The 20,544-nt window shown below is 41.1% G+C and overlaps 3 protein-coding genes across 3 annotated transcripts; 2 read left to right on the top strand and 1 right to left on the bottom strand.

Moving 5' to 3' along the window:
• Positions 1 to 2,630: 2,630 nt before the first annotated feature.
• Positions 2,631 to 4,383, bottom strand: ankrd39 (ankyrin repeat domain 39). The gene is made up of 4 exons (XM_006803172.2): positions 3,956 to 4,383; positions 3,713 to 3,816; positions 3,406 to 3,609; positions 2,631 to 3,312 (listed from the first exon to the last, which is right to left on the bottom strand). The coding sequence occupies exons 1-4, from the start codon at positions 4,044 to 4,046 to the stop codon at positions 3,166 to 3,168; spliced, it is 546 nt and encodes a 181-aa protein (XP_006803235.1). The 5' UTR covers positions 4,047 to 4,383; the 3' UTR covers positions 2,631 to 3,165.
• A 452-nt stretch (positions 4,384 to 4,835) lies between these two features.
• kctd9a (potassium channel tetramerization domain containing 9a) lies at positions 4,836 to 11,298 on the top strand. The gene is made up of 12 exons (XM_006803174.3): positions 4,836 to 5,022; positions 5,334 to 5,455; positions 5,536 to 5,579; positions 5,677 to 5,773; positions 5,865 to 5,923; positions 6,018 to 6,146; positions 6,290 to 6,357; positions 8,128 to 8,223; positions 8,309 to 8,458; positions 8,844 to 8,949; positions 9,075 to 9,208; positions 9,703 to 11,298. The coding sequence occupies exons 1-12, from the start codon at positions 4,975 to 4,977 to the stop codon at positions 9,817 to 9,819; spliced, it is 1,170 nt and encodes a 389-aa protein (XP_006803237.1). The 5' UTR covers positions 4,836 to 4,974; the 3' UTR covers positions 9,820 to 11,298.
• A 1,962-nt stretch (positions 11,299 to 13,260) lies between these two features.
• Positions 13,261 to 13,992, top strand: LOC102795027 (progonadoliberin-1). Its single transcript, XM_006803176.2, has 4 exons — positions 13,261 to 13,324; positions 13,424 to 13,574; positions 13,665 to 13,763; positions 13,902 to 13,992. Exons 1-4 carry the CDS (start codon positions 13,314 to 13,316, stop codon positions 13,947 to 13,949), a joined length of 309 nt encoding a protein of 102 aa, XP_006803239.1. The 5' UTR covers positions 13,261 to 13,313; the 3' UTR covers positions 13,950 to 13,992.
• The last annotated feature ends 6,552 nt before the right edge of the window (positions 13,993 to 20,544 follow it).

Raw genomic sequence — 20,544 nt, 5'->3', positions numbered from 1 at the left:
AAGTGGGAGTGGACCTAAATTGGATTATGCAGCATCTCAGAGGAACAGCTCCCATATATTTGATTACACACGCCCCCTGAACCAACATCCACACGCCTACCTCCGCGACACACAACAGATAACATGGAGCTGTCTTCCATGCCAGACTCTGGTACTGCACCTCCTAATGTGTGCCCATCTGCCAGCCATTTACCTGATTACTTTGGGATAGCTCAGACAGGTCCGGCTCTGCCAGGGCAGCTGCGAGGCAAGAGAATAGCATTATTTTTGTTCAGCTGAACACAGGAAAGATAAGGACTAGATGACCTTTTTTATCTGTGAAAACAGAAATCTAAATAGAAACATTAAAAACAATATTTATATAACCACTGAAACCACTACCTTTTACAGCTTTAACATTATTCTCAATCTGTACAAAAATACACAGAGGAGTATTTGCTCTCAATACTTAGACTAAAAAGTTCCCAACACCAACTTTAAATCCTTCACACAGACCACCTTCTATTTCTGAGGAAAATAACATCCAGTCCTGGTTTAACTTGGGCTCATTATGGTGGAAGTGGGTTCCAGGGCCAGGAAGTTTCATTGCTTTCCAAATAAATCTTGCTAAACAGAGCTTCAGTCCAAATTCCTCATCTTGTGGAGTCCTTCCCAAGTCCTCACACTATGCGAAGCCTCTCAGAAAACAGCCGTTAAAATCACGCTGCATTCTTCCTTTGCTTTAACATAAAAAATCTGAGAAAAATGAAGTAGCACAGATGCTTCAAAGAGATTTTTAAAATCTGTGGCAAAAAATGGGTCTTTCCTGACCAAGCATCTGATTTTCACTCATGCAGGCCAGATTTTTTTTCTCACATAAACAACTCTCAAACTCAAACCAGGTCATGAAAAATTAAAGACCAAGGCCCTTAAGGTTTCCTCCAGTTTTATCAAGTGACACAGAGGCTTTTCATTAGCTCACTCACTGCTACCAAATCTGCATCACCATCAACTCTGATTGTGTTCCATACAGCCTGGCAGGGGAGCAATCACAGGGTGCTGTGGGTGGGTCCGACAGTCTGTGTGCCAGTCAAAATTACTGGTTCAACTCAAAGAGCAGAATGTGCTTTTTTTCCCTCCTTAATGCCATTCAGACAAGAAAGAAAAAAAGAAAAAAAAAGGCAAGCCAACCACCCTGCTATTATAGACATGTGGCAATCAAAGCGGGTTATCCCAGATACAGTTCCTCAGCTGTGTGCAAGGAGGAACTTGTCACTGAGCATAAACAGCTCTCTTGGCTTAGCTCTCGGAGCTAAAATACCCCCAATCCCACCCCATCTACCCCTCAACACCCTATCTCCCTGTGCTGTGTGGCGTCAGCTGCAATCAGCTCCAGATGTGGCCTGGCACCCCTCCAGTCACGGCATGGATGTGGTTTGAAGGTAGTTTGGAAACACCACCCACCAGCGGACCCAATGAAAGTTCCTCAGACTGCAGAGAGAGGTTTCTGTCGTGGGTTTGTATCTGTGCGGACTGCACTAATACCCACACATCTGTAGAAGGCTGAGAGGAAAATGTATCTCTCCTATGTGCATGTGTTACTTATTGTACATGCTTTGAATAAGTAAGCATGTGAGATAATGGTCACACAAGTATTTCCATCTGTTTCAGTATAAGGAAATACTTCCATAGGTTTTTCACCTCCGGGCCTCCTTCAGTCATGTGACCTGTGTCTGATTACTTAAAAATGAACAAGTAATCTCAGTACAAAACAAACAAAAACAGCTAATAATTGCTATTTTTTTGTTAGAAGCTTTACATGCTAAAAATCAGCAGACCGTTAAGAATGTGAGACACTCATATGGTTTAACTTAATTCTGAAATCCTGAGACTCACAACTAACAACATCTTGGTGCAGAAAAGTGTTAATGCTTTGCACCAGAAGCAGAAGGTTCCACAAGCTTCCTCAAATACAGTCGTGAAACTAGTAAAGTAGAAACAACTAACATCCCACTGTGGCTCAGGAGGTCAAGTCGGCCAATTGGCTGTGTGGTTCGAGTCCCAGCACCTCCAGCTCATGTGTTAAATTATCCCTGGAAAGATACCGAAACCCAAATTGCCATCCATTGTGTGCCTTATAGTTAGAAAGCACTTAAATACACAGAATAAAGTGCTGTAGGAATGGGTGAATGTGGCTTGCTGTGAACAACACTCTGAAAGCACAGTTCGGGTAAAAAAGTGTGACATACGTACCAGTCCATTTATCCTTTTTAAGCTGGCCCATGTTTTGTTTTTTGTTTTTTTAATGACCAGAAACCAGAAAAAAACCTGTTGGAATTAATTCACTAATATATCAGCAGTACAGCTGCATAAACATAAACTGCCTGGACACTAGTGTCCTTCTGTGATGTCTTGCTATCAGCTGTAACAGATTTCCCTCTTTCTCACAGTTACGCTGTTTAGTTCTCCAGCAATGTGCTGGGAGGATTGAATGAGGTCACTTTGTGCTTGTTGCCATCTAATTCAGATGGTGTCCCAGGGAAAGTGTCCAGCCCTTTTAGGACAACAGCTCCCCCTACTGTTAAGAGTTTTAAAGTTCAACAAGGATCATTTTTAGATAAAAGCGACCCAAAACAGGCGAGAAGTTGGCGTACAGTTTTAATAAAAACACGTCATATGCTCAACAGAGACAATTATAAAAACTGATATTGTGACTGTAACAGGTGACTCGTACTATTGTGTAACACTCACAAGGGGTTTCCTCTGTGAGCTTTTAAAAGCTGCACTCCGTGTTCAAGTTCTGTGACATCATTGCACCTTTCAAATGATCTCTGCACTGGCATGTTGTCCTTGTCTTTCTGTTGCTAAGTTGTGTGACTGTTTTGGGTCTTGTACCAAACGTAGGAGTCCGGATATAAATTTAATTCCACAAATACACATCAAAGCTTATAATGCACCATCAGTTATCTTAACATTAAGCCACCAAGAGCACTTCAGCTCAAAAGGTGGGCGTATTCGATTGATTCTTCCCACTTCCGAATCCATTTCCTCACCACGTCTCAGTTCTCATCAACAGCTGTAACTTTCTCTTCCAAACATGAATGCTGATGCTTGCTAAGGAAAATGTGGGAGATCATTCGTGTGATCTTAGTAACACAGCATGCCTCAGGTTCAGTGCATCTGCCATCAACAGGGGTTTTTTAAGAGCTCCTGCAGGTCTCCCTGCTGTGCCAGCTGGTAGGGTAGCTGGAGCCTCTTGTTCATCTGGCTGCGGAGTGCTGGGCAGTGCTCAACAAGGAGCTGACAGACCTCTTCGTGGCCCCCTTCTGCAGCCTGCTCAACCATGTAAGAGAGTAAAAGATGCAGGCACAAGTTAAATGATTATATCTCAGCAGAATGGCTGTGTTATTGCTGGAAATTCTGTACCTTGTGTAAAGGGGACATGCCATCATCATCACAGAGTGCCGGATCTGCTCTGTGTTGCAGAAGGAGTCTTACCACATTCAGATGACCGCAGTAAGCTGATCGATGGAGCGGCGTGGCCCCGCCTGGTGTCTGCGGAGACACACAGGCACCATTCTCAAGAAGAAACTTGCACACAGAGAGATGACCACTGCGACTTCCATAGTGCTAAAAGGGAAAACAGCATTAGTAAATTACAAGTTTAGGTACATGGATACATTAGGTACATGAGCTCATGCTGCGCAGCCAAACGTGTCTTCTGTAAACTCACCAGAGCGGTGTATCCAGCCGAGTCTCTCAAATTAGGGTCTGTCCCCTTCTGCACTAAAGACTTTACCCGCTCCAAGTCTCCATTCATTGCAGCAGACCAGATACCTGCACAGGACGCACAGCACCCTACTTCACTGACACATCTTTCAAATCAGAACAAAATAGTATTGCTTGGCCTAGTCTACATATTTGATAGCAGTGCGGTTTAACTCAACCACCACATGCCTGAAAGGTGAATGCAAACCTCGTTCAAAATCCATTTCGTACAGCGTCTGGTAAACACCAGCAGAGGAGACGGGATGAGAGCAGCACAAACAATGCTGTCTGTCAGACATTTCTTAAAAACGCGATAAATGAAAACATTCAAACCTGAACATGAAGTTTATAGTTACAGAAATGCTGTCAAACATTACTCTGTTGACAGCAACACGGTTCTTCTTCTACTGCTATTGTTGGGCTGCTCTGTGGCGCATTACCACCACCAACAGGACTACGTCGCAACAAACAAGCTGCAAAAATGCTGTTAATGAGCCAATGAATGTTTGGCCCGATGACAAGTTGACATGTTACATTTGAAATAAGATAAAGGCTGATGCGATGCGAATGAGTGGCGCTTTTCTTCACACGAAACGAAAACCTTCGGGATGGCTAAATGCTAGCGCTACAAATAACTTACGCACGAAACGTGCTTACGTAGAAGCCTCTCAGCCAATTACAGAGCTGTTTACAGGCCCCTTCAGATGCTCTCAGATTTGGTAGCGTTACATTAATGGATTTGTTTAGGCAAATTAGCGGCCGCGGTTAACTTTGACCTGCGGTGACATAATTATTACCAGTGATGCACTTCTACAGCGACTGCAACTGCTCACGCTTACATTATCATTTTATAAGCATCAAAAATTACGTATGCTGTTTGAAACTTATACATATCACACCATCAGCTCTATTTAATGCTTGACAACAGCACAGATACAATAAATTAATACAGTTGACTCAATAGAAAACACATTGAGCTATTTAAATATAATAATAACACTCCCAAGTTCAGGTGTGTCTATAAGTATTCCTCCAAGTTACACTTGCAAAGAATATCTAGTTTTCCCGACAGCTGTGAAGGCATCTTTTGTCTCGTGTTGTTGTCTGATACAGCAAGCTAGTCAGCTTCATTTGTTTCGGCACACGAAAAGGAGACTAGCTGGGAAAGGATACATCATTGTCCTATTATTTTAGCCTTACTAGACCTTCAGCCATAGCGCGTGAAGAATGAGAAGAGTCACGTTATTTGTTAACGGGACATGTAAAAATGGCAAGGTGGGTAATAGGTGAGGCTGCTGAGTGTGAGAGCTTGGGCCGCAGAATGACTGGCTTTTTCCACTGTACGTACCTAAGGTGTTTCAGGATGCACTGCTAACTGCTGATACTCAAACGCCACATCATGTACTCATATCATGACCGGGTTAATCTCTGACTTTATTACATTTTTTCCCCCAAATAAACTACCGTTGAACTTTAAGGTCAATCACCATTTCCACCGTGAGTCATTTATGTCATGTGTATGTTAGGCTGGAGTGACCCTTTGGTTTTAGTCCTTAATCCATCGTTTTTTCCTCCTCTCTCTTTAGGTTGTAGCAGTATACGGAACCTTGTCTGACTTACTATCTGTAGCAAGCAATAAGTTAGGAATCAAAGCCTCCTGTTTGTACAATGGAAAGGGTGGTCTCATTGATGACATTGCCCTTATAAGGTAAGCTCAGCTGTAACAACAAACTTGAAGGTCGCCTCGCTACATTATGTTTCTGACATGTGCGTCTGTGCCTCTCCCAGAGATGACGACGTGCTCTATTTGTCAGAAGGAGATCCATTTATTGGTGAGTGCTGGCATGTCTGCTGCTGGAGTCTCATCCACTGTCAGAGTGTCCAAAGGTTTCAATGTCTCTGTTGTCTTCCTTCACTTTATTATCACAGACCCTCAAAATGAAGCCAAGATTACATCAGATCCGCTGGCAGCTCACACTGACTGGCTAACCCTTAACATTGGTGGCCGTCTTTTCACCACCACCAGGTATTTGCGTTTTAAATTCAGCTTTCATGCCATATCTCATTCATTGTTTCTCTGTTCTCTGGTTGCTGAATGCATCTTCTTTTATAATCAGGAGCACCTTGGTCAGCAAGGAGCCTGAGAGTATGCTCGCTCACATGTTTCGAGAGAAGGGTACTGAGACCAGCTGATCAATGAGCATTTCAGTTCTTATTCAGCCATGTTATTGAGTAAGTTTCGTCAAGCTCTGTGTTGTGTCTGTTTTCAGATGTGTGGGGAAACAAACAGGACGAGCATGGGGCTTACCTCATTGACCGCAGCCCTGAGTACTTTGAGCCTATTCTCAACTACTTGAGACACGGTCAGCTCATTATCAATGAAGGCATAAATATACGAGGTAACCTTTCTTCTTCTTTTTTTTTTTCTTCTTTTAAAAATGTTATTCCTAAATGATGAGGTCTACCTGCATGCAAGTGATCTAATGTCTAAAATGTAAAAAAAAATGGAGGGATATGTAGCAATCTCCTGAATGTTTTCCAGGTGTCCTTGAGGAGGCCCGCTTCTTTGGAATTGAGCAGCTTGCTGAACAGCTTGAAGTAGCGATCAAGGTAGTTTTTAATGCGGAAGTCAAAAAGCTAGTTTACAATAAAATCATGTTTTATGCTGTTAAAAATGTTAATAAAAACAAACTGAAGTAATTTGTAAACCAGTTAAACCCGATATTTGATAGAACAGTACAAAGAAGAGAAAAACCAAGAAGTATTAAAATTGCATACTCATTTTGAATTTGATGACTGTAATGACTGTCTTTTTTTTTTTTTTTTTTAAAGAAACAACACCCTGGGAAAGCAATTGTTGTACTTTTTGTGCATGTTTTTGTTTTTAGTCTTTCAGTCCATGCCAGCTTCACATTCAGATGCTTTTATTATGCAGCCATGTTGATATGTGAAGCTGGTAAACTGTAACTGAGCATGCAGAGTGCTTATAACTACAAGCCACATTCACCCGTTACACATATATCTATAGAGCCACTTCTTTTTTTTCTTCTTACACCCAAGCGTTTTGTCTAGCATTTATACTCACACCAATGGTTGCATTAGGAGCAACTCAAGGTTGAGTATCTTGCCCAACTACCTGCAGCTGGGGAATCAATCCTCTGACTCAGCGGTCCCCAAGACCCGGGCCACGGACCGGTAGCGGTCCGTGAGTCGTTTGGTACCGGGCCGCGAGAGTTGAGGCTCGGGTGTGAAATGTATGGTTTTCAGGGTTTTTATCGTTAAGTCGGTTTCCCTGGGTCTTTTCCCGTGTTGTAGTTGTCTGTCTTTTTTTGAAAGAAATATTTACGTGTTACCATAGCGACCAGAGAGCATCAAGAAGCAGAGAGGAGGATGTTACTCTCAATGTTGTTGGCGCATTCCAGGAGGACGCTGCTAATAAAGTTACACAATTACACAGCTGAATTTATTATTATATTTACATAATGCCACAGTTTTTGTCTGTATCATTTTATTTTGTTGTATTTATCTGCGACATCTTAAAGGCCGGTCCGTGAAAATATTGTCTAACATTAAACTGGTCTGTGGTGCAAAAAAGGTTTGGGAGCGCTGCTCTGACTGATACACGGCCTGCTCTACCTCCTGAGTCACAGCTGCCATAGAATGTGGTTGGCATTGTCTTACATGAATGGTGTAGGCTTTCCTTGAAAAGGAAACAAATCAACTGGGAGGTAGAATATGTCACGTCAAATTGTGTATGCCATTCATCTTAAATGGTGCGTTCACAGATGTGCTAGTTACCCATGGCATGTGCATTAATGCACCACCACACATGCTGACTTTGAGCTGTGCTCTTAATAAGCCGGCTAATCCCATGATTTCTCTCCGTATTGATGCTCCATTTATGGGTGCACCTGGAAACAGTTTACCGTCATTTGTTTTCAGACGTGTTCCTGAGTCCATGTCTGTGTTACTAAAACACAACAATACATTACAAGTTTTTGGTCTTGTCCATTGTGTGCAGTGGACTGGATAAATACCCAGTTATGCTAATGAGCTGTTGTCAGTTAACTTTATTTGATATTATGATCTGCCACGTGATTGCTTTTTTTCCCTCCCACAGTTTTTTTGGGAAATTCAATATCGGAATATATTTTTGTATATTTTTCAATTATTTATAAAATTTTTTTTAGTTTTAACATTAATATTTTATTATTATAATTATAATCTGTCTTTGTAAATGCAAAAAGTATGGAGTCATTTGGAACTCACTGAAAGCCCAAATTTAACTGAGAATTTAGATTTTTACATATCCCCTCTGCTTCTTTGGAAAATGGTTGTTAAAAATGTGATCTCTCCCTTGCATGCATTCTTTTTAAACAGAACTCACAGCCACCCGAGGACCACTCTCCTATTTCCCGCAAAGAGTTTGTCCGTTTTCTTTTGGCAACACCGACCAAGTCAGAGCTCCGCTGTCAGGTACGGTTAGATGAAACTGTTTTAATTCACTCTCATATCATCTGATCAAATTTATACTTGACTCTATTGCTTTTAATGTTTCTAGGGACTCAATTTCAGTGGCGCCGATCTGTCCCGACTTGACCTGCGCTACATCAATTTTAAGATGGCTAACCTCAGCCGCTGCAATCTGACACATGCCAACCTGTGCTGCTCCAATCTGGAGCGGGCTGATCTCTCTGGAGCCAACCTGGATGTAAGCGTGGCAGCTCTGGTGTTGTTCAGGCTAAATCTTATACATATCCATTCATGTCTGTAAATGATTCCTCCTTCTGTGTATCTTAATGTGCTATTTTTTTGTTTGTTATGTTTTTTAAATGTTGGCGTTGTGGTGGTACAAAAATGTACTTGTCTTAGGATTTTTGGTCTCTCTATCTGCTGCCTCCTCACTTGTGTAGAAAAAAGGACTACTCTGTTCTTTAATATCTTAAAGATACTGCTACAAATCTTCCTCTCACATTCAGCTCAATTTTTAAAAAAAATAAAACAGCACTTTTTTTCTCCATAATCTTTCCATTAATAATTTGTAGAGGTTAGGTCAGACTATCATAAACCTTTGCTATTTGCTCTGCTGGTTGCAGGGTGCTAACTTACAAGGGGTGAAGATGCTGTGTTCCAATGCTGAGGGAGCTTCTCTCAAAGGATGCAATTTTGAAGATCCATCTGGACTGAAGGCCAATCTGGAAGGTAATCTATAAAAGCTTTTCTGATGAAAAAGGAGGCAGCCTTAGTTTAGTTTTTATTTTTTGTTTTGGTTTTAACTGTACGATTTTTATTATTATTATTATTATTTTTTTTTTTTTTTAAATCAGGCGCTAACCTGAAAGGAGTCGACATGGAAGGAAGCCAAATGACCGGTATCAACTTGCGTGTGGCCACTCTCAAAAATGCAAAGCTGAAGAACTGTAATCTGCGGGGAGCTACTTTAGCAGGGACAGATCTCGAGGTGAGTCAAGGATTATCTTTAAAAGCACATAATAAAGTGGGCTCAGGTGGCAGGTTTTGTTTATGACATCAAAACCAGGAGCAGAAATAATGACACTGCGAATTTGAATAAAATTCCCAAAATGTGACGCAGCTTGCGAAAAGCAAAGTCCCACATTTTCTTTTTTCTTTTTCTTTTTTACTTTTTATGTTTCTTGAAATCTTAAAACTAGATGACATGCAAAAACAGGTTTAATTTATCGCTCTTTCTCCATTTTCTGTTCATTTTAATTTGAAGATCTCAAACTTCATGCTTTTTGAATGATTGTGGAGCAAATAGACACTGACCTGAAGCACATTTGTAAATGATTAAACTGCTGATTAAAAGCTTCACTAAACTTACAAGAAATCGGTCGATCTGTCACAATCCACACAGTGTTAACACCACAGGCCAAAGACGGTAAGGCTCGCCTCATTACTTAGGAATTTTTATATTTTTTTTTTTCTCCTGTCCAGAACTGTGATCTGTCTGGTTGCGATCTACAAGAAGCTAACCTGAGAGGGTCCAATGTCAAGGGAGCCATTTTTGAAGAGATGCTGACCCCTCTGCACATGTCACAGAGTGTCAGATAACTCAACACCACACCTGCAAGTCCAATGCGGGCCACAGCTTTCTCCAAGTCACTCCTTTTCAATCTCTCTATACCTATCAGTGCAGTACAGGTATACGTATGCACACCCCTGGCATTCCACCAATATTATGTTAGCTTTAAATATATTGCACTAGAATTTATCCAGGGTTGTCTTATGTATGTTTGTATGGTAGGATGTTTTGAGAATGTTCAGCTGCGTTTATCACCAAAAAAAGTAAAAGGTTCCTAGTTTGTGTAGATGTGTCTGGATGTAATCCAGTGACTATACTCATTTAGTTTCATACTTTTATTTCATATTACTTGACTTGTTAATAGGAATCAAAGTCAGCTTACCTTTGAGCAGTAAAGCTCAGAGCATTGAGCTTCACTGCATGCTGCTGTAGCAGAAATGGAAGGGGGTTAATTACCAATAACTGTGTCAATATATATATTCTTCTTTAAGTATGTAACTTAATATTGCTGGATATACAACATATTATTATAAAAGAAATAATGCAAGCCAAAGCCATACACTAGCACAGTCTAACAGGCTAAAAGTGCTGTTAGAGCAACATAAAACTATGCTACAGGCTCGTTTTAAACACAGCTTGAGTATGCAATACTAGATGTATAGCTGTGAGGTTTGTTTTTCTAGTTTGACGTTTTTTTCTGTCTCCTAAAAAAACAAAACAAAAAAAAGCTTTCCCTGGTTTTGTGCTCTGTGAATCTACCTCTTATTAACCCGAGGTGTGAGTGATCCACAACTGCATGCATTCGGATGTGGCAAAGCTTATCGTAACGTTCATGCACATCATCCGTTATTTATCCGATCCCCAGTACGGCAGGAGAGTCCATTTTCATGTTGTTAAAGTGGGGTTTGCCTGGAAACGTGCTTCGTGTATTTATGTATGTCACTTAATCATGCTTTAAACTTGTTTGCACATGTATATGTTAACGTGTAACGTGGTATATCCTTTCACCAAAAAGGTTTGGTGCTTTTCTTATGTAATCTTGTGTAAAGCAAATCCAGTGCTTCCAAAACTTCCCCAAAAAGTCATTCTTAGAGTAGACAGAGGTGTTGTCAGCTGTTTTCTGAAGGATCTAACTTCAGTTCTTGTTCCACAGTGTCCGTTTGCATGTGAGGGGGAAGGGGGAAAGCTGTGTCTTTGACCAGTGAAGTTTCTCTGGCTGTAGCTCGAAGCTGCACCAATGATGCAATATTATTCACTCAATGAAGTGGAAGGTACCCGGCCTGTGAGAATGAATGATGAAGGCAATCATAATGTGTATTTCACCCTGAGTGTGAAAACCAATGGAAGAGCTATGGTTATTTATTTTAATACATCTCACTGAATGCAATATGGGGCAGGGGTTGATTTGTTTGAGGCAGGGAGTTGTGTAGTTATCCCTGTCTATGAATATTGCACTCGACCATGGAAATATGTTTCCATAAATGACTGTTATAAATAAACTGCTATGAAGAAAAAGTCTTTGTCATCTGTTTTTCTTTCTCGGTTGCTTTGGCTCAGTTCTCGAATGACAGTCATCTAAACGACATGTCACATCCTTCAGAACTGCTGCTTGTGCTCATTTGAATGAGCATTTGTCATTCTTTGTTATAATTTGCAAATGTTTTTAGACATTTTGGCCTATGACTCAGCACAGCTGTCTACAGCTTGAGCTGTCATTAGTTGCACTTGTCTTTATGAGCAAAATGGATAATGTTCCTATCGGCCAAATAGTTCTACTCTTACACACTTGGAATATATTTTGAAATGTATTAAGTCTGCACATGCAGAATACAACATCTGACTACCAACAGCTGGAAAGACTAAAGGTCTATGTTGTGAGTATTAGGAAAACATACACTCGCTGGACACTTTATTAGTTACACCTTATTAGCACCAGGGTGGTAGTGTCGCACTGTTGCAGATTTGTCGGCTACACATTTATGATGTTAATCTCCCATTCTGCTACATCCCAAAGATGCTCTGTTAGATTGAAAGCTGGTAACTGAGAAGACCTTATGCAGCCACCATGCAAATCGAACAACTGCGGGAATTCAAAGACTCTGCGGGAATTCTCTGGTGCAAGAAAAGAAAGTGGCATCAACAGCGGAAATGTACTCAAGAATCGGTCAAGCGGCAGCGGCATTCCCCTCCTTACGATGGTGCATCTGGAAAAAGACAAATGTCACCCTCATCACCAAAATCTGCCTTTACTGCTCACTGGTATTGCCCATTCTTCTCTACTGATCCGAGCCCTGGGTCATCCTCAAGCACAACCTCAACAAGCTCGAGGTCTCCCAAATGGGCCGTTTGCGTCAGATTCTCCGAGTGTTCCTCCGTGACCGCCTCAGCAACAGCGTGACACGTAGTCAATGTCACCAGCAGCCCTAAATGGAAGAGCTGACCCTGAAGTGATGACTGCAATGGTTTGGCCATGTCTGCTGCATGAGCAACCATCACCTGCCATATCGCCTTCTGCTGCAGCCCCACTGGAGAATCGAGTGTGATGCACCCAAGAAGACTTGGCTCAAGCCAATTGAAGACAATCTTAAACAACGATGTCTAACCATCGAGCAAGCAAAGGTCAAGGCCACAGATCGCAATGACTGGAAGTGCATTGTTGACCAAGATGGAAACCCTACGGCACCCACAGCGACGTATTTGCTTCGACCTCCCCTGCCGACCGCCAGCTAGGGACAAAACAAAGAACTGTGGAGACCATTTAACCCCAGTGGCTCACTTTTATTTTAAAGAAACCACTTTTAGGAGATTTTAGCGCATAATCCTGCTGGTACATTATGGTCAAAAGGGATGAACATGGTCAATGGACATGATACAAGGCATGATGCATTCATGCTTTCATTATTTACACCAAATTCTGACCCTACCATCCAAATGCTGCAACAGAAATTGAGACTGGTGAATCAGAATGTTTTCCAAATTTTATGCTGACCAATTTTGGTGAGCCAGTTTAAACTGTAGCCTCAGTTTCCTCCTCTTAGCTGACAGTAGTGGCACCTGGTGTGGTCTTCTGCTGCTGCAGATGTTCTTCTGCATACCCTGGTTGTTATAATTGGTTATTTGGGTTACTGTTACTATCCGTTCAAAGCAGCCTGCCCATTCTCTCACATCAACATAGCATTTTTGCCCAGAGACGTGCAGCTCTGTAAAACAGATGTTTGTGTACATCAGGGTACACATGAGGTGAAAAATATACCAAAGCAGTTCTGGAATAACTGTCATATATCTTGTGAAGTCAGTTCAAAGTACATCATAAAATGATCAGAAACTGCAAAAATCACACATCAGGTGCAATTGTTCAAACAGCTCTGTGGGTTGCCAGAGTTGCCAAGTGTTGCTTAATCCCACTTTGTGACCCCCTGTAGTGAAGTGTTGGAGGAAACAAAGCACAGTTATATAAATCTTGGAAAATCGTGTGCAGCAGACTTCACAAAGGACAGCAGAAGAGATCAGAAGTTCTCGTCTAATGCACAGAAGGTAAGGTCTTATCTGAAATGTGATAAGGACTGAAACAATATCTGGAGTTAAATGGGGGAAAAATTCTATCATTAACATGCTTACGTGCAAAATGTGAAGCTTTATCCTCAGAATGGCTGCAAAAATCTTGGCACTGTGGCTGCTGCTCGCAGGGACGGTGTTTCCACAGGGCTGCTGTCAGCACTGGTCATACGGACTGAGCCCAGGAGGGAAGAGGGATCTGGACAACTTCTCAGACACACTGGGCAATGTAAGCATTAGTCTAACAGCAACTCTTTATTTGTACATTAGCAGCTGTTGCTTTTCACTGCAATGTTTCTTCATTTTTCCTCAACAAAAGATGGTTGAAGAGTTCCCACGCGTCGAAGCACCTTGCAGTGTTTTCGGTTGTGCAGAGGAATCACCTTTTGCCAAAATGTACAGAGTGAAAGGACTTCTTGTAAGTTTTTCTCCTGAATAATTCAGTGTTTAGATTCACTGATGCATCTGTCATTGCTGTCAAAAGGCAGGCAAAGACCTGACCTCATTTTTTTTGTCTTCTTTTTTAAAAAAAAAGAATTTTCTCCTTTCCTTTCAGGCGAGTGTGGCCGAAAGGGAAAACGGACACCGGACATTCAAGAAATGAAAGATTTCTTTGATTCTACATTTCATTTTTTATATAAGCATAAAACATTTTTTTGTGAATGTTGCTCTTGTTTTATTATCTAAAATATAAATAAAAGCTTTCAACTCACTGAATTTGTTTTCTGCTAAGTTTGCTTGTAATGTTTGATGCAACAGCACCTCGATTTATTTATTTATTTTCATCTTATGACCCAAATCCAAGCAAACAGTACCAGGAAAAAAAAAGCCCTTTCTATTTGATGTCAAATGGAAAATTTCTCTTTTAGTCAAGTTTGGCTAAGGAGAAAATTTACAGCCACAGTTCAATGACAGCAATATGCATAAATTTGGGGTATTTAATGGTATTATGTACAGTAAGTATTGTTGCTTAGGGATTTGGAAAATTGTTACAAATTGGCAACTAAAAATGACACAATACAATTCTTCTTCAGAAACACTATAGTTTTAGAAAATAGTAATATTATGTATTTTTTTAATGTATTTTTTGCTAATTCTGCTTAAAAACAATATTTCTGCTTCTAATATCGTAAATACGCGATACTTTTTGGTGCATCAGTGGACCTTGAAGTATTTAAATCTAAATATAATAATAATTTAATAATAATTTCAAATAAAATACACTGAAAATCCATTTAATTACTGTACACCTTACACCTGACTCTTGGAACATAAAATGTTACCAGTTCTTCTGTTTTAAATCAATCTATCCATCCATCTATCTATCTATCTATCTATCTATCTATCTATCTATCTATCTATATATATATATATATGAAAAACTGCTTTACTGGCTTTGTGTTTATGGCACTATAATATGAAAAATATTTTTCATATGTATATATTTCTTTATTTAAATCCTCTTTACCTTTTTTGACTTAGTAGACGTGTATAGCAGTAGATGCTGTGACTGACTCCAACTGGAAAGCAGGAAAGAGTCATGTCTCTTTTCTTTCCAGTATCTCCCGCCTTCGTCCATCCAGCCTTTCTCTCTGGCTGTCGTCTTTGGCTCCTGCTTTCAGCTCCCCTCTCTCAACATTGCTCCTTTTCTGGCACAGGCGATCACATGATGTATCTTTTATCTCCCTATCTGCCTTTCCTCTAACTTTCTCAGCCATATTGTTCTCTTTTTGCATCTCCCTTCATTAAAATTTCTAACTTTCCTTCTTATCTATGCAACTCCTCTTATATTTCCAGCCCCCTCTATCCCCCACCCCTTGGCTTTTCTTTCTCTTCCATCCAGCTGTCAATTTTTGTTTGACATTTTTCTTTTACATCGTCTTATCCTGTATCAAGTTGTCATGGCCTCTGGCACCCCTCTTCCTCTGAACCCTGCCTTGCTCTCTGTTTCCTTTACACTTCCACTGCTCTCCAGTGTGCTCCTTCAGCAATCTTCCTTCCCCTCTTTCATCTTCCCTTGAGTCTTCACCTTCTTTATCTACCTTTTCCTTCATCCTGCACCCCCACCTCCTATCCTAAAACCATCAGCCCATCCTCATCTCTCTTTCAGTCACAGTCTGTACTTTTTCCTCTCTGTGCTTCTGTTCCATCATTTAATCATCCTCTCTGTCTTTTGTTCATCTTCCCCACTGCTCTGCTTATACAATTCATTCCTAACCTCCATCGCTCTGCCATCGTCGTGTCCTCTTCATCTTCTTCCAGCTTCACCTCACACCTTCTGTATTTCTAATACACTTCTCCAGCTTCTTCTGTCTCTGTGTCACACCCTCTTCTGTCTCTCCTGTCTCCTACATCCTTATTTTGGACCCTCTGCACTCTTCTTTCTTTCTGTTTTCACTTCTACACCTTCTGTTCTGTGTTTTTTTTTATCTTTCTATCTTGATTGTCTTACTTTTTCACTCAGCCTTGTTTTTTTTTTTTATCTTTCACCAAGCCATCTAACAGATCTTCATCCATTTTTCTGTAGCCTGTCACTTCGCTCGTTTCTGGGTTGTTGTTTTTTTAACTCGACCTCTCTATTGTCAGTCTTTCTCTTCTACTGGCTTTTTTTTTTTTTTTTAATCTTCCAATATTTCTTGTCCACACTCTCTCTCACTTTGTCTTTAATTTTCTTTCATCTTTATTCAGGAGGAGGAGTGTACCCCTCCAACTAGTTGCTTTCTCTCTGATCAGTTTTACTAATTGTCTACTCTGTGGATTAGACTACTCTGTCCCCGTTCTTTTCTTTCCACATTCATCCTTCTTCCATTTTATCCAGTTTCCTTTTGTTTCTCCTGTTACTACCCATCTTCTTTTTCTTTCTACTGATGTCATCTTTGTGCTTCTCGCTGAGCGGCCTGTCTTTCTCAACCCTTTTATCCATATTTTTCCTTATTATTATTAAAATTTCCACACTTTCTGTTCTCTTTCTATTACACTCTTTGACCTTTACATCTCTCTACCTCAGAAAGACATATGCAAATGTAAGTATAAATTACACCTTATTGGTCATGCTTGGGAAGAAGCTTCCAATCCTTCTTCATCATTCCCTTTTCCTTCATCTTCATAATCCTTTATTTTCCTCACCACTACCTTTGTCATCTTCCTACCCTTTGAACCTACCTGCCATTTGTGTCCTCCACCTGGATCTCTCTCTCTCTTTTTTTAAAGCGGTCTTTTTGCTCCCTCATCCCTTCAGTTCACCATCCTTTCCTTCACGCTACTTCTTCATACTCTTATACATTTGTCTTTCTATTCAGCTTTAAATTCTCCCTCTCACATCTTCTGTTTCCTCTTCATTTTTTTCAACCTTTCAGTTCAGTCAGTCAGTACTGCTGCTCCCATCCGTCTGCTTCATCCCAAACAAGCTTGACTGGGGTTTGAGTCTGAGGACTGTGCTGGTCTGCCATCATTTGTGTGCCTACCTTTATTTCTCTTTGGGAGGAGCCCAGCCCAACCAGTCTGTCTTCCGCTGTTACTTGTCTTTTTTTTGTCCTAGTAATGCATCGCAGGGTGTGGTAACACAGTTTGTTCCCACACAGCTTTTGCATGTAGGTTTTGTAAGCATCAAAACAAAAGTTGGTCCTCCTGTACACATTTCTTTCCACCCCACAACTAAAACCATCCAGCAGGAGTATGTGTGTGCGTGTGTGTTGGTCGAATAAAAATAAGGGCGTGTGTACTAATGTAGTTGTGTGGCTAAAATATATATATATATTTTTTTTTTTTTTTTGTAAATACTTGTTTTTGGCTCCAGCAGCACACACGAGCCTGATGCAGCGTCTCTAGCCACCAGGGGTCACTAGACAACAACATGACAGTCCATCTTTCCATGTTTTGGTGTCGGTGTGATATTTTTGTAGCTGTCATGTTCACAAATTGAGCTGCAACTTTGTAAAGTCTGCATGCTCTCTCCGAGTACCTCTGAGGTTTTATCTACTGCGTGGACTTGTACTTCGCCCCCCAGTAGCGGTTTTTGATACGGGCGACACGGGCGGTTGCCCGGGGCGGCATCGTGGTGGGGGGCGGCATAACGGGCATCGGCAAAAAAAAAAAAAAAATTGCTCGTACTCATGCTACCCCACATCAGCTAGCGCATATTGGGAATGTCACAGGCACCGATCGGTTTTCTATCGCTCATTTGCTGGGAGTAAGGACGCCCTCCGTTTGTGAGGTGCGCCTGCTGCTTGCGGCACAGGGAGGAGAGGGCGGGGCGGCGGGGGATTCTCTGGCTGGCTGGAGCAGCATCTAATAACCAACTCGCAAAATAATAATAATAAAAACAAAACAACAAACACGAAAATACCAGACATTATGATACAGACTTGTAATTTGCGCCAATGATTTTTCGAAATTCTATAGCGAAAAGTGAGCGCGAGAGCCCTCGGTATGCCTGCTCGCTGCTGAAGTCAAAGTAAACTTTATTGTCATCTCCGCCACATACAGTCCAGTATATAGAGAGACGAGACGACGAGGCTCCAGTTACAGCAGTGCAAGTAAACAAACAATAAATATAAGAAGAGTAAGAAAATCAATAACATCAATAACAATTGAAAATTTATAATTTACAGTTTGATGATTCAAAGTCTCACACACAACCTGTCGAAAGGGGAGGGGGGCCGGCTGCTTCCAGATAGAGCACATTTCATTCATAATGTTGTAAATCCAAGCCCATTATCTATTCATGATTTGAATCCTGGGTTGTGTGAAATCCCAGAAATAAACCTTAGACAAAGTGAATCTGTGAACTAAGGTGTAGGTCTATTAGGTTATGTTGTGGCGATCCTCGAGTTGGGGGATTTGTGTTCATACTGGAGTGCAAAATTAAAACCAATGTAAGATGGACAAGAAAAGTTCAAAGCCATCAGGTCCTCAGTTTAGAAAAAATAGAAAAGAAGAGGAGGAGAAACAAGCAAAAGATGCAGGTAAGCAGATGTGTCATTGGATAATGGCAGGTCATCCTGAAACAATCAGAATCAGAATCAGAATACTTTATTAATAATGGGGGGAGGGGAGAAGGAGGGCGCCAGAGGGAGTGTTCACCCGGGGCGCCAAACAGGCTAGGACCGCCACTGCCGCCCCCTCCCTACTGCACCGGATCCCGTCAAGAGCACCATTTAATGACATTTACTGTACATTACTGTGTTTGCTTTCCAACAGGACATGTGCCCGGAGCCAATTTACTGTATCGCAACAGCTCATTGCTCTCGGTCCATTTCATGTGCACTCCGCAATCTCCTCTGGATTATAAAAGTGCTTATTTATGGTTTGATAAGCACAATTATTCAGCCGGGCCAATGTGTGCTTCGAATTTTAAACAAACTGCACAAGAAATCGAAGTTTATTCATCACGACGATTTGACATCCCTACAGCAGCCTGTAATATCCTGCTGAAGAGCAAGTGGGGCTGCCGCACTCTTATCTTCAATGGAAAGTGTTTTTTGTTTTTTCTCACAGTAGTTCAATCTGTCTGTCACTCTGGTGTTACTGGGGCACACACACACACACACACGACAGAAAATCGTCTCCGTAGTTACTGATGAGATTGCAGCTACTTTGGTTGAGCATACAGTCCACACCACACGGGTCAAGTATTGTCCTTTATTTAAAGAGCTTTGATAAGGGCTAAATCATCTATGAAACGCAACAGCGCAGCAGGACATGAAATATCGACCAGAGATCAATGCCCTCGTGTACAGTAACCACCCTCCATTTGAAATGTCAAACATTACAGACTATAAGAAACTTCTGTTATTATTATTATTCTTGTTGCTTCCCTCAAGAGGAACATCAGCAGCAGATTTTAAATCATACTGTACAAGGAAATGAGCTCCTTGCTGCTGAGCATGGACCCCCCACCAGCTGTGAGGTCCACCAGGTTACTTGTAATTAGTCTCACTGAGACCAGTCTGAGAATAGACGAACTAATAAGAGAGAACAGGGGCTTTAAAGTCACGGAGCTGGCAGACTCTGTAGGCTTTGAATCTGGAGACCAATTTTATGTGTGAAACTAAAGAGAAAGTGTATTGCGAAGAAATTACAGTGAAGTAAGCTTTCTTTTTTTTTTTTTAAATGTTGAAAAGAGAAAAGAAACTAACTCTGTTTTATCTGCTATATTTTTATATAAAGGCTGGAAAAGACTTGACTCTGTGCAAAGGTAATTTTTATACTTCAGGCAATCTTGAACAGGACCTAAATGTTCTAGTCTTTAAGCTATAAACAGCTTCTGCAGGTGGTCTTATATATTGTCTGCTAGGAGTGCGCTACTCCAGGGTGCACTGTTCCCCCAGCTGAATGGTCTGTGAACGCACATTAACTCTTCAATATCATCCATTCTTGGAAAAATAATAATAATAATAAAGGGATTTAAAATAGCAGAAACAAAACCAAACCCATGGCTAATATGTGATCTGACTGTGAAGCAGAAACAAAAAGATTTTGTCTCTGGTGATCTGGATCAGATTTTAAAGTGTCTTCGGCTCCTGGCTCCATCTCATATTTGCTTTTCAGGCGTGAGAATTGCAATGAAATTTCCAATCTGACTCTTGTGTCTTTGCCAAAATATGAAACTGTTCCTTTAATAAAGCCTTTCCTCCTGGTGTCCTTGCAATAAACCATGCAATATTAACTGGCCTTGACACAGGCAAATGACATACTGCCAATATGAATATAGCTACACACGCCTGTGCTTTCCCTGCTACAACTTCCGGAAATGCTCTTTTAAGAAAAAAAAATACTGCTTGCTGTGATGTAACTATCACAAGCCAGTGCAAGTCAAAAGGAAAGTTGCTGTGCGTCATCAAGCATCCTCAGCAATCATGTCTTACGTAGGACTGTTTGGCTGACATGGGTCCACTGAACTGCTTCCGCCTTGTGCAGCTCCTCTGTCAGTGTTTAATAAAGTGACTTTAATAGCTTGGTGCTCCGTGTCAGCTTGAAGGAGACCCATTGAATACCCTGAGGAAGCTGTAACCAGGCAACTAAAAGAGGCTGTGGTCTTTTTCTCAATCAAAGAAAATGGAAGGCCGGACGCAGAGGCCAAGACCCTATCTATCTATTCATGCACGCAACAGAAAATCGTGAGTACAACCTGGCCAACACCAATCAGGGAGTTGCTATTCCAAGCTGTCAAGTCTGCTTGCATTATGCAAGAAGCAACG

The sequence above is a fragment of the Neolamprologus brichardi genome, chromosome 12 (genome assembly GCF_056152115.1).
Source record: "Neolamprologus brichardi isolate AB-2024 chromosome 12, ASM5615211v1, whole genome shotgun sequence".
In the NCBI taxonomy this organism is placed as follows: Eukaryota; Metazoa; Chordata; class Actinopteri; order Cichliformes; family Cichlidae; genus Neolamprologus; species Neolamprologus brichardi.
The sequence above is the reverse complement of the archived record's forward strand: the minus strand, read 5'-3'. Positions and strand labels throughout refer to the sequence as shown.

What these genes read in the sequence shown, in the direction of transcription:
- ankrd39 (XM_006803172.2), bottom strand. Translation starts at nt 4,046, where the DNA reads ATGTCTGACAGACAGCATTGTTTGTGCTGCTCTCATCCCGTCTCCTCT. An exon ending in CGAAATGGATTTTGAACGAG is followed by an intron (nt 3,817 to 3,955) that starts GTTTGCATTCAC and finishes CGTCCTGTGCAG; the next exon opens with GTATCTGGTCTGCTGCAATG. An exon ending in CGGCTGGATACACCGCTCTG is followed by an intron (nt 3,610 to 3,712) that starts GTGAGTTTACAG and finishes TTTCCCTTTTAG; the next exon opens with CACTATGGAAGTCGCAGTGG.
- kctd9a (XM_006803174.3), top strand. Translation starts at nt 4,975, where the DNA reads ATGAGAAGAGTCACGTTATTTGTTAACGGGACATGTAAAAATGGCAAG. An exon ending in GGACATGTAAAAATGGCAAG is followed by an intron (nt 5,023 to 5,333) that starts GTGGGTAATAGG and finishes CTCTCTCTTTAG; the next exon opens with GTTGTAGCAGTATACGGAAC. An exon ending in TCACATGTTTCGAGAGAAGG is followed by an intron (nt 5,924 to 6,017) that starts GTACTGAGACCA and finishes GTCTGTTTTCAG; the next exon opens with ATGTGTGGGGAAACAAACAG.
- LOC102795027 (XM_006803176.2), top strand. An exon ending in TCTCAGACACACTGGGCAAT is followed by an intron (nt 13,575 to 13,664) that starts GTAAGCATTAGT and finishes CCTCAACAAAAG; the next exon opens with ATGGTTGAAGAGTTCCCACG. An exon ending in ACAGAGTGAAAGGACTTCTT is followed by an intron (nt 13,764 to 13,901) that starts GTAAGTTTTTCT and finishes CTTTCCTTTCAG; the next exon opens with GCGAGTGTGGCCGAAAGGGA.